General features: G+C 42.2%; 1 protein-coding gene across 5 annotated transcripts in view; it reads right to left on the reverse strand.

Annotated features, from left to right (window-relative positions):
* Positions 1-12661, reverse strand: part of PDPR (pyruvate dehydrogenase phosphatase regulatory subunit) — a 57955-nt gene that overhangs the window by 5311 nt on the left and 39983 nt on the right. For all 5 annotated transcript variants that reach the window (XR_009548261.1, XR_009548260.1, XM_016190190.2 and 2 more), the window contains 7 exons: positions 11756-11911; positions 8395-8528; positions 7897-8045; positions 7313-7425; positions 6062-6156; positions 4234-4323; positions 1689-1871 (listed from right to left, as the gene is read on the reverse strand). Coding sequence is in view for 3 of the 5 variants with exons in the window: in XM_016190190.2 (XP_016045676.1) it covers positions 1689-1871; positions 4234-4323; positions 6062-6156; positions 7313-7425; positions 7897-8045; positions 8395-8528; positions 11756-11911 (920 nt within the window). In the remaining 2 variants the exon portion in view is untranslated. The remainder of the gene's footprint in view (positions 1-1688; positions 1872-4233; positions 4324-6061; positions 6157-7312; positions 7426-7896; positions 8046-8394; positions 8529-11755; positions 11912-12661) is intronic.

Here is a 12661-nt window from a genome sequence, read left to right on the forward strand (position 1 = left end):
ATTGTACTGTAAACCATTAACCTCCCAATAAAAAAAGTGAGAAAAATCAACAGAGAACTTATTAAAGAATTATTGAAGAAAAACATAATTCCAACAAATTATACATGCAGATGTGTCTATATTCAATGTATACACATTTAAATATGCATGATAGTAAAAAAATGAGTAAGGTTAAAATAAACTGATTGTGTCTGAATGGAGAAATGAGTGGTTTTAATTGTTCCTTATTCTTTTCTTTTGCAGAGTCCAGAGCATACGTGATTTTACTGCTCCCAGGCTAACTTTTTTTCATTTATATAGAGAAAAGGAGACCCACTGCAGCACTGGAGGCATTGCTGTTGCACTCCCATGTAGTGCTAGGACCCAAATGTAGGCCAAGATATGGTATGGCATGCACTTCCCCAGTAAGCTCTTTTCAACCCCTTCTCTGTTTTTCAGGATGAGCACTTACTACTTTTATGACAGAGAAGGACTTTGTTGTTGATGCTAGGACTTCACTCCAGGCTAACTTTTTCAGAGAGAAAGAGACCAAAGGCCTAAAGCTTCCTCCAATGCAGTGGGAGAAGGGGGTGTGTGCACAGCAAAGCAAGTGCACTACTTTGCTCACAGAAGACATCTATTGGTCAGTAAGAATGTAAGAGGTCTATCTACTAAGTTGATCACCTCATTATTTTAAGTGAAAACAGCAAGACAAGATAAAATGAGTGGGGGAGTCAGGCATAGCGCAGCACAGGTGGCTCAAAGCGCAAGGGCCGGCGTACGGATCCCAGTTTGAGCCCCTGGTTTCCCACCTGCAGGAGAGTAGCTTCACAGGCAGTGAAGCAGGTCTGCAGGTGTCTCTCCCCCTCTCTATCCTATCCAACAACAATGACAGCAACAACGATAAGCAACAAGGGCAACAAAAGGCAAAATAAATATAAAAAAAAAAAAAGTGTGTAACAGCCAGTCATCTGGGGCTTAGTGGTCCAGGAGGTGGCACAGTAAAGCATTGGATTTTAAACCATGTGGTCTTGAATTTGATCCCCATCAGTACACATACCAGAGTGATATCTGGTTCTTCCTCATGAGTAAGTAAACCCTTTTAAAAGGGGGGGGGGGTGTCTTGTAAAATAGTTTACACAGTATGGTTTTGAATGGCTATTATCCTATCTTCCCTGCCCTACACTGAAGTTCTCTAAAAGGAAAGAAAAACTTTCTTCTTGAAAAGTTGACAGTATGACTAAGTGAGGTTCAGAGGTAGGAGGAAGATTTACTGAAAATTATCTTGGCATGAGAAAAACTTCCCATACTTGAAGCAAATATTGTACTCTTACATTTTCCTAGGATATGCTTAGAGTGAAAAATGTTTATTTAATAAAAATTTTAAAAAATCAGAGCTCTGGCTCATGGTGATGCTGGGGATTGAACCTAGGACCTCAGAACCTCAGGCATGAAAGTCTTTTGCATAGCCATTATGCTGTCTCCTCACCCTGTCTCAATATTTCTGTCAACAAGAGATAACTCCCCTGGTAGGACACATGGGAATCCCATAGCACCAGAGGAAGTTCTGTTGCAGTAATGTTACTCTTTATCTGAAGTAGAATTAAAAAGGTTGGAATTGCAAACAAACAAGAATCACAACACTATTTATACCCTTTCCCATTCTAATGCGGATTCACTGACAGTGACTATGCACAGATACACAGTACCTTCTCCAATTTCACCCGAGATTCTCGTCCACATTCCAGGGGTGTGGTGAGGGTATTTAAATCCTGACCCCAAAAGGCAAAAAACTTCTCAATTCGGAGACTACGAAGAGCGTAATACCCTGCATTCCGGATTCCGTATTTCTGTCCAACACTCATCACTTCATTATATACATGCAGAGCATACTAGAGGGAGAGAAGAAAGGTCAGTACTCTGTAGACCTTCAAGATTAAACATAATTTTTGGCAGTGCCTTATGGCTGACAATGTTAATGTGGAGACAGGGTTTATATAAAATTCCATGATACTTCATGCCCATTTCTCAAACAGCTCATGCACACTCCATAGACTTTATCTGGCTCTAGCATATTCTCTTGCCCTAATTCTCTATTCTGCCTATGTTCTTCCCTGGGACTCACCTTCGGTTTAGCTTAGAGACCCAACCAGAAGAGCTGAGATCCTACTGTAGCCTATGACATCTGGCCTGTTTTTCTCTTGGTTCCAGAAAGTAAGTATTAAATAGTTTTTCCAATTGAAAGCAAATATTCAACGCCTGCCTAAAGGCCACTTAAACTACATTGCTTGCTTTAAAAACTGTAAAAATGAAATAAGGCAGAGGAAAAACAATGTAATTATCAGTGGCAATGTGCTACTCTAGAAACTGTCCAACTACAACCAGACTAGGCAGCTGCTGGATGCATGTTACTGTGCGATATGTATGTAATTAAAGCACCTGGGTAGTGAAGACCAGCAGAGAAATGAGAATAATAAAGGTGGGTTCCCTTTTATAGCTCAAGCTGAAAACTCTATTTTATAGTTAAGGCGACTAAGGAAAGATACTTCACCAAAGTAAAAGACTTGGGGGGCGGGAAGATTCAGGTCCTAGAACATGATGGCAGTGGAAGACCTAATGGGGGTTGAATGGAAATGTGGAAAACTGAGAAATGTTACACATGTGCAAACTCTTGTATTTCAATCCCCCAATAAAGAAATTTTTTTAAAAAGTGGATCTTTACTACCCTTTCCTCACTGAATACCAAGCATTTAGTTTGAAAAGAACTTGCTGTCTACGTTTTAGAAGACATCTGACAAATTTAGGCATGCCCTAAATTTGTGGTGCAAGGGAACAAAATCCCAGCCTTTTGTGTACATGTATCACTGAACTATCTCCCAACTCAATTTTTCTGTTTAAATTGCCAGGCCAAGAGGGAGGAAAAGGTACCAAAACCAAAGCACCACTCATGGAGTAACACCCATTTTCATCCTTGGTGTTCAAGATCAAACCTAGGATCTTATGTGTGGAAGACAAGCATCCTATCACTGGTTCCCTCCCAAGTCCCAAGGCTAAGCTGCTGCTTTATAAAAATATTTTTCTTGGGAGTCGGGCAGTAGTGCAGCAGGTTAAGTGCAGGTGGTGCGAAGTCCAAGGACTGGCTTAAGGATCCCGGTTCGAGCCCCCAGCTCCCCACCTGCAGGGGAGTCACTTCACAGGTGGTGAAGCAGGTCTGCAGGTGTCTGTCTTCCCCTCCTCCATTTCTCTGTCCTATCCAACAACAATGACATCAATAACTACAACAATAAAACAAGGGCAACAAAAGGGAAATATATATATATATACTTTTCTCCCCTTGGGGGCCTATCAGACTAAAGTTTGAAACCCTTACGCTTTAAGTGCAAAACAAAATACTTGTATGCTGTATTGATTTTTTTTTTTTTTTTCTAACCAGGGCACTGCTCATCTCTGGTTTGTGGTGGTGCTGGGGACTGAATCTTTGACTATAGAGCTTCAAGCATAAATGATTTTTGCAGAGGCTGGGTAGTGGCACACCTGGTAGAAAACACATTACATCATATAGATACCTGGGTTTAAGCCCTTGGTCCCCATATTTTACTTTTTTATTTTATTTGCTAAGACAGATAAGAATTTAGAGGGGAGGGAGAGAGAAACCTGCAGTCCTGCTTCACCGATTATGAAGCTCTCCCTCTTCAAGTGGGGACTAGGGGCTTGACCTGGGTTTGTTTTTGTTTGTTTTTACAGAGGGTGAGATACAGTGGGAGAGAGACAAGAGAAGTCAAGACACTGATAGCTACTGCTCCACCACTGACTCCCCCAATACACACACATCTGAGGTGTAAACCTGGTTCCTTGTGCACAGTAAAGTGTGCACTACCAGGTGAACTACTACTTTCTACATCTTTTTTTTTCTTTCCTTTTCTGCTATCAGGATTATTGCTGGAGCTTAGTGCTTGAATGACAAATTGATCATTCCAAAAAAAAAATTGTTTTTGGACAGAGAAATAGAGGATAGGGAGATAGAGAGGAAGAGAGAAACCTGAGGTGAGGACCAGAGACTTGATCCCAGCTCCTTGCATGTGTGCTTTTCTGGGTGCACCACCACCCAGCCCCCTTATTACCTTTTTTTTTTTTTTAAGTAAATTGGTTAAAATCTCTCTAATACAGACTAGCTCAATTTTCAATTACCCAGGCCCATCAAATAGGGTTCCTTTCCGACTATGCTCAGTAAGGGGAAAGCCAGTGTGCACTCACCTCTATAGGGATATAAAGCATGAATCCTGGCTCTCCTGTGTGAGTCATGCTCATTACTCGGATCCCATTTGCATATCCCACACTCATTTCCTGTGGAAACCAAGGGACAAAGTCGTGGAAATGGCCAGGGAAAATGCACTCAACGTTTCCCTCCCCCGATCAGGGTCATCACTGGGGCTTGGTGTCTGCCTGACTCCATCATCACCATTTCTGGTGGTCACTTTTTCCCTCCCTCTTTCTCTTATTTTTTGATGGAGGATGAGAGAGAGAGAGGAGATAGCTGCAATACAATTTTATGGTTTGCGAATCTTCCTCCCTGGCAGGTGGAAACTGGGGGCTTGAACCTAAGTCTTCCTGCATGGTAACCTGGAAGCTGCCACCCAAGCCTTCAACATGCTTACTGAAGGAATAAGCCTGAGGTAAACCCTCCCATGAATTCTGCACCCTAACCTGAAAGAGACATGCATATAAAATAATTACATCCTCAAAATATTTTGTTTTGAGGGTTACTGAGAAGGGAGCACACCCTTATAGTATCTTTTCTTGTGAATGTCATCATTTCAAGAGTGCTATCCAAGCTATACTGGAAGTAGAAAATTCAAGCTTTAACAAAAGCATGAAGTAATTTTTTAATACAAAATCTTACTAAGTGGGAGTTGGGCGGTAGCGCAGTGGGTTAAGCGCACGTGGCGCCAAGCGCAAGTACCAGCGTAAGGATCCCGGTTCGAGCCCCCGGCTCCCCACCTGCAGGGGAATCCCTTCACAGGCGGTGAAGCAGGTCTGCAGGTGTCTGTCTTTCTCTCCCCCTCTCTGTCTTCCCTCTCTGTCCTATCCAACAACGACGACAACAAAAATAACTACAACAATAAAACAGCAAGGGCAACAAAAGGGAATAAATAGTTATTTTTAAAAATCACACAAAAAATAAATGTTTAAAAAAAAATCTTACTAAGTAATTGTTTTATTCAATGGTACTGATGCAATGAAGATGATGCAAATGTAGCAGACTTGGAAAGCAAGTTCTATACACCTGCCCAGAAAACATGATGCCTGATGACCATGTAACATGGTCTACCAGCTACTAGGGAAAGAGAGAGGCAGACTGGGAGTATGGACCGACCAGTCAACGCCCATGTTCAGCGGGGAAGCAATTACAGAAGCCAGACCTTCTACCTTCTGCAACCCACAATGACCCTGGGTCCATGCTCCCAGAGGGATAGAGAATGGGAAAGCTATCGGGGGAGGGGGTGGGATATGGAGATTGGGCGGTGGGAATTGTGTGGGGTTGTACCCCTCCTACCCTATGGTTTTGTTAATTAATCCTTTCTTAAATAAAAAAAAAAAAAAAAAAACATGGTCTACCAGCTACCTGCTGTTAGAGACCAGCCATCTAATGTTCAAAACATGCTTACTGGAGCTGGGAGGTAGTTCATCCAGTAGACATATACAGAACTATGTGTGAGGACCCAAGTTCAAACCCCAACACCACATGGGAGTACCATACATGATAACAAGGGATATTTTACACACTGAGCAGTACTGTGATATTCTCTCTCCCTTGTCTACCTGAAGTAGTAGGAGGAGGAAAAGTCCATTAGGAGTAGTAGACTTTTTACATCAACTCAGTTAACAGGAGCCTCTATTACTCTTCTAATAGAAAATGGTAAATACCAAACAGCACTAAAATAAACTTTTTCTAAATGAAGCCCAGGGGAGTATACTTCTCTGTAGACACAAGAGCATGGAGCATTCCAAGAAGCAAATAGTGCAGTAAACAGTTTGTTGCTACTTTCCTGTTGTTTTCACTCTGTCACCTACTCACACCTACCTTACAAAACAAGCTTGGAAAATGGTCTGCAGTCATAGGAGTATAAGACAACTCAGAGAGCACATCCACAGCTCGAGGACCAATCAGATTGAGGGCTACATGGAAGAAAGAAAGAAAGATGTCTGGCATCTCTAGTGAATAGCTGAGCCAGTGGGAGATATCTGCTCTCCTATGACCAGTCCTGGATGGTATAGCAACAAAAGCTTAAGCAATCCAATTACTGACAAGCAGCACCCTGATTCTGGCAAGCACACCACTCCTGATAGCTAAATGAACCTACTGGATTCTTGCATATGAGAATGTGTAGGATTTCCTCTCTAGGAGACCAGAAGAAGACAAGATTCCATAGTTTCTTACTGCAGTTAGATTGAGATCATGAGATGAAATTCTGGCCACGGGGGTAACCCTTAAGGGGCCAGATATTGGCGCAACTGGTAGAGTGCAGAAGTTACAATGTACAGGGACCTAGGTTCAAGACCCTGGTTCCCACCTGCAATGGGGAAGTTCTACAAGCAATGGAGCAGTGCTACAGATCTTTCTTTCTCTTTGCTTCCAGGGTTATCGCTGGAGTTCAGCGCAGGCACTACAAATCCACTGCTCCTGGTGGACAGTTTTTATTTGATAGGACAGAGAGAAGTTGAGAGAGGAGGGAGAGAGAAAGATACCTGCAGACCTGTTTCGCCACTCATGAAGCTTTTCCCCTGCAGGTAAAAACAAGAGGCTTGGGCCAGGGTCCTTGTGGACTCTAATATATGTGCTTAACCAGGTGTGCCACTGTCTGGCCCCAATAATTTTTTTAAGAGTTGAAAAAATGGGGGAGACAGCATAATGGTTATGCAAAACAGACTTTCATGCCTGAGGCTTTTGATGTCTCAGGTTCAGTCCCCCAACCACTATAAGCCAGAGCTGAGCAGTGCTCTCTAGGGAGAAACTTTTTTTTTTTTCTTTTTAAAAAAGCTTGTGATATTTTGAAGAAAATACTACATAAGTGATAAATATAAAATTGCTCTTTTTAATTGATTTTGTTTTGGCTATAGGGAATCTAGCAATGATGCAAACAAAACAGAAACTGAAGCATTAATCATTCCACAATTCATTTATAAAAACTTAATGAGTTGTATTAAAAAATCAATATTCTATGACCCGTGAGCTTCTCCCATACTTATAATTCTGACATTCATTCTTGAATGTCATAAAAATGGGTAAGGTTGATCTAGGTTGGCTGGTCTTGCTTAGCTAGCCCCACCATACCTGTGTATTTCCAGGTGACATCCTCCAGAAGCAGGTTGCTGTCTACTGGCATGTGTTTCTTAAGCCAGGCCCAACAGTGGACCTGCTGGTCAGTTGGAGAAATCATGAAGAAACTGAAAGTAAGAGCCAAAGGTGATCAAAATGAGGCAATAAGAAAGAGCTAGAAAGCAACCCAAGTTCTCAACTAGCTTCAAAGCAATGAGTAGAATCCTGACATACAGATCACTTAGCATTTGAGGAGGGCCAGTGGCACACAATTCTGGAATATACCACTTAAGATCAGAACAAAAGGTGATGACTTTCTGCTAGTGCCAAGAAATCATATAGATGTACTAAAATAAGCCATCTTTTCTCATTAGAATGACTTTTTTCACACCAAGTTTCTTTTTTCATTTCCCACCTGGTGATTTCTTTTTGTACTAGGCTCTTAGTGAACTGACCATGAATTAGCAAAAAGTTTTTCTTTGTCTGTAGTATGATTATAGTTTCCTGGACAGGAAAGTTAGGGGCTCTACTCTGCCATGCTACAGCACCCTAAGGAGCCAGTGTGATGAGGAAGCAGAGCTGACAGTGGCCAAGCTCACCTGCGCTTGTTCAGACGAGCTATGCTGCAATCATTTTCATACCCTCCGCCCTCGTTGAGCATGCCGGTATGCACGATGTGGCCCACAGGCACATCAATGTCATTGGAGAAGAGATACTGGAGAAATTCTAATGCCTGGTCTCCAGTAGACTGTGGGGTTTGGAAATAAAGCAGAGAGAATGAGCATAAGAGCATTTGGCTTGATAGCATGGCCTGATAAGCAAGCTACTTCTGAGAAAATTCAGCTACCTAATACCCATGCGATAATATCTACAGATTTACATCACAAGAAGCTCCAGAGAAAGCTGGCTATTGGTTCTAATGACAAATGACTCTCCAGAACAAAGAGCTAAAACTTTAGGCAGTGTTATAGTTCAGGTAAAAACAATAGAATTTACTATAGTTTTTAAGAGAATCTGATATGAAGTGATATATGGATAGTGAGAATTCAACAAATGCACAATTCCCTAATCTGCTGTTCAGGTTCTCAAATACATACTGTGATTTCAAACTTTGTGAAAGAGGACATGTCAATCACACACACAGCTTCCTTGCAGCATTTGACTTCAGACTCCACAATGTCAAACCAATCTGGTTTATAAAAAGTCTTGCTCTGTTCCAATGCCAGGAGATCTATAAAATAATAAAACTAGGGTGGGGCCCACTTTTCTGCATGCTGCTCTCAATTCAAATCAAATAATATTGCATCTGCGGATCGCAACCTAATCAACACAGCGAGTGCCACCCCAGCATGCTTCACTTCAGACTGTGACCAGAGACTTCAGGTGTGGAATGTCAATCCTTCAGCTTCATCACTCAGGTGAGATCTTTCCTTTCATAGTATTCTCTAATTCCATTCCAGGTGTTCTACTCCCCAATAAAGTCCCCAAACCTAGATATAGTCCAGGTCCCCTGAGATAGAGCATAGGTTCACCCGTGCCCATAAACTAGGGGAAAAATATATACCTGAAAGCAGAAGTACACAAGAGCATGCAGGGAATACCCCCAACACTTCATCTGCACTATCACAGTCTTTAGGTCCATGACTGTTCAACAATTTGTTTGGCTTTGTATGTTAACTCTCTTTTCAGCCACCAGGTTCCGGATGCTGACCAGACTTCCCTGGACAGACGACCCCATCAATGTGTACTGAAGCGCCACTTCCTCAGAGTCCCACCCTACTAGGGAAAGAGAGAGGCAGACTGGGAGTATGGATCGACCAGTCAACGCCCATGTTCAGAGGGGAAGCAATTACAGAAGCCAGACCTTCCACCCTCTACAACCCACAACGACCCTGGATCCATACTCCCAGAGAGACAGAGAATGGGAAGGCTATCGGGAGGGGGTGGGATGTGGAGGTCGGGTTATGGGAATTGTGCAGAATTGTACCCCTCTTATTCTATGGTTTTGTTAATGTCTCCTTTCTTAAATAAATAAATAAAAATAATAAAAAAAACTTAAATAAAATTTAAATTAAAAAAGGATTCCTGCAATCTTATAATCTTGTAAACAATTAAATCACTAATAAAAATTTAAAAGTGTGGTCCAGGAGGTGTCACAGTGAATAAGGTGTTGAACTCTCAGGCATGAGGTCCTGAGTTCAATCCCCGGTGGTACATGTACCAGACTTATGTCTGGTTCTTTCTTCCTATCCTTCTCACTAATAAATAAAATAATCACATCAAATCGATGGCATTTACAATCAACAATATTTATACACCTTTCCCATATTTGGGAGCTACTTTCTTCCCTGATCCAGCTTTCTGGTCCTTCTGCCAGCCATGACATCATCTCCCCAAACAATAATTTGGATCCACCTGCATATCAGATTTCAGGCTCAGGCAAAAAACAAAACAAAACAAAAACACTAGTATAGCCACAGGCCCTTTAGAATTTAACTAAAATATGCCTACTAGCTATCTACAAAACAGAGACATCCCCAACTCTTCACCTGCACTATTCCAGCCTTTAGGTCCATGATTGGTCAACAATTTGTCTTTGTATGTTAACTCCCTTTTCAGCCACTAGGTTCCAGATGCTAGCAGGATCGACCAGACTTCCCTGGACAGACAACCCCACCAATGTGTCCTAGAGCTCTGCTTCCCCAGAGCCCCACCTTACTAGGGAAAGAGAGAGGCAGGCTGGGAGTATGGATCAACCTGTCAATGCCCATGTTCAGCAGGGAAGCAATTACAGAAGACAGACCTTCAACCTTCTGCATCCTACAATGACCTTGGGTCCATACTCCTGGAGGGTTAAAGAATAGAAAAGCTATCAAGAAAGGGGATGGGATACAGAGTTCTAGTGGTGGGAATTGTGTGAAGTTGTACCCCTCTTATCCTATCGTTTAGTCAATGTTTCCTTTTTATAAATAAAAAATTTAAAAATATATATTAAAAAGAAAACAGATTTAAAACCCCACCTTCCCTCACAACTTCTGGCTGTCTCCAATATTTAAAAAAAAATAAAGAAAAACTTTAAAAGAAAAAGTGGAGAAGTGTCACAAAGATAACTGACTATTCCTGCCTTGCATGCATGTAGCCAGGGTTCAATCCCCAGCACTACATTACACCAGGAGAAATTCTAACACTGTGGTCTCTCTCCCTCTTTGGCTGAATGAAAAAGCATCCTGAAATCAATGACATCATGTATTCATGAGCTGCTACCACCACCTCCACAAAAAAAGAAGGGAATTTATACAGGGGAACCTCCCTCTATAGTAACTATGGTACAACAGGATTTCATTATTCATTCTCCTAGGGAAACAGTCTAGCTATAAACATTTAATTTGGGGCAGGGGTAGATAGCATAATGGTTATGCAGAAAGATTTTCATGCCTGAAGCTCCAAAGTCCCAGGTTCAATCCCCAGCACCACCATAAGCCAGAACTGATAAGTGCTCTATTTAAAAAAAAAAAAAAAATTCTATTAATTCTCAGGGCAAAAAAAAAAGTACCTCTCCCCCTCAACCATGTTTATCAATATATTATTTCTTAAAACCATTTGGTAGTGACCTAGGAAGTGACCTAGTAGATGGAGTACTAAGACTCCACGCATGAAGTGGTCTAGTTTGATCCTTGGCCCCTCATGTGGCACAGTGATGATCTGGTTGTCTCTTCTCACTTCCATAAACTAAAAAATATATACTATAAAGGACCTCTTATTAACACATGCAATATAATCATGACATACAGAATTATTTAAATTTCTTATTTTTATTTTATTATTATTTTATTCCTACCAGGGTTATCGCTAGGGCTTGGTGCCAGCACTATGAATTCAGTGCTCCTGGTTGCCATTTTTTCTTTTCTTTTTCTTTCTACTGCACACTTGATAGTACAGAGAAATTGAGAGGGAGGGGAGATAAAAAGGGAGAAAGAAAGCTAGACCTGCTTCACCCCTTAATGAAGCATCCCCTTCTGCAGGTGGGGAGCCGAGACTAGGACCCAGGTCCTGTTGCATGATATATGTGCACGTAACTGGGTGTGCCACCAGCTGTTCCCCTAACCTTTGTTTTTAAACTGAGGAAACGTTGCTTTACAAAATAGTTCTGGGGCCGGGTGGTGGCACACCTTGTTGAGCACACGTTACAGTGCGTAAGGACCCGGGTTCGAGCCACCAGTCCCCAGAGGGAAAGCTTCATGAGTGGTGAAGCAGGGCTGCAGATGTCTCTCTATCTCCCCACTCCTTTCAATTTCTGGTTGTCTCTATCCAATGAAAATAAAGATTTAAAAAAAAAAAAAAAACATGATTCTCTCAAGGTTATAATTTCATAACCCCCCAAATATGTGTTAGCTCTCCGTGCCTCTAGTGCAGGGCACTAGGGCCCCTCCTCCCCACTCCCTAAATGTGCCTTCTTACCCTTGTCAGGAGGCACAAAGTATTTTGGCCTCTCAAATCCATGTTTCTCCATCCACCTGGCTCCTTGTGCATCCAGCCGGTCATAGAGAGGAGATGTGCGCAACTGCCTCCCAGTCTGAAAATCCCAACGGGGAACCTTCAGATCATACAAAAGAGCTAGAAGACATAAAATGGTTTATGAAAGCCTAAACCACAGAGCTTAGTACCTGATATCCACTAGAACTGAGTTGCTTCTCTTCAAAACATGTTACCAGGCTAATGCAGTCTAATTTGCCAAACAGTATCCTGAATTCAGGCATGCTACAGCACAGCAGCACTGTAAGAACCAGTGTGTCATGCCTCTAGGAACTATATGGCTATCAGTGACATAAGGAGGCCAGGTCTCTGTTCTTAATTGCTTCCAAATCACTTGGTAGGAAGAATAAGGGACAGTCATAGTTATAAAACTTTGCTGGGGGAGTCCGGCAGTAGCACAGTGTCAGCAGTTTAAGTGCAGGTAGGCGCCAAGTGCAAGGACCGGCATAAGGATCCCAGTTCAAGCCCCTGACTCCCTACCTGCAGGGGAGTCGCTTCAGAAATGGTGAAGCACATCTGCAGGTGTCTTTCTCTCCCCATCTCCCCCTCCTCTCCCCGTTTCTCTGTCCTATCCAACAACAGCAACAACAATAAAACAACAAGGGCAACAAAAAAGGAATAAATAAATAAATAAATAAATAAACAAACAAACAAACTTTGCTGGGAGTTGGGTGGTAGCACAGTGGGTTAAGCACAGGTGGCGCCAAACATAAGGTCCAGCATAGGGATCCCAGTTCACACCCCCAGCTCCCCACCTACAGGGGAGTCTCTTCACAAGCAGTGAAGCAGGTCTGCAGGTGTCTTTATCTCCCTATCTTCCCCTCCTCTCTC

The sequence above is a fragment of the Erinaceus europaeus genome, chromosome 2 (genome assembly GCF_950295315.1).
Source record: "Erinaceus europaeus chromosome 2, mEriEur2.1, whole genome shotgun sequence".
NCBI lineage: Eukaryota > Metazoa > Chordata > Mammalia > Eulipotyphla > Erinaceidae > Erinaceus > Erinaceus europaeus.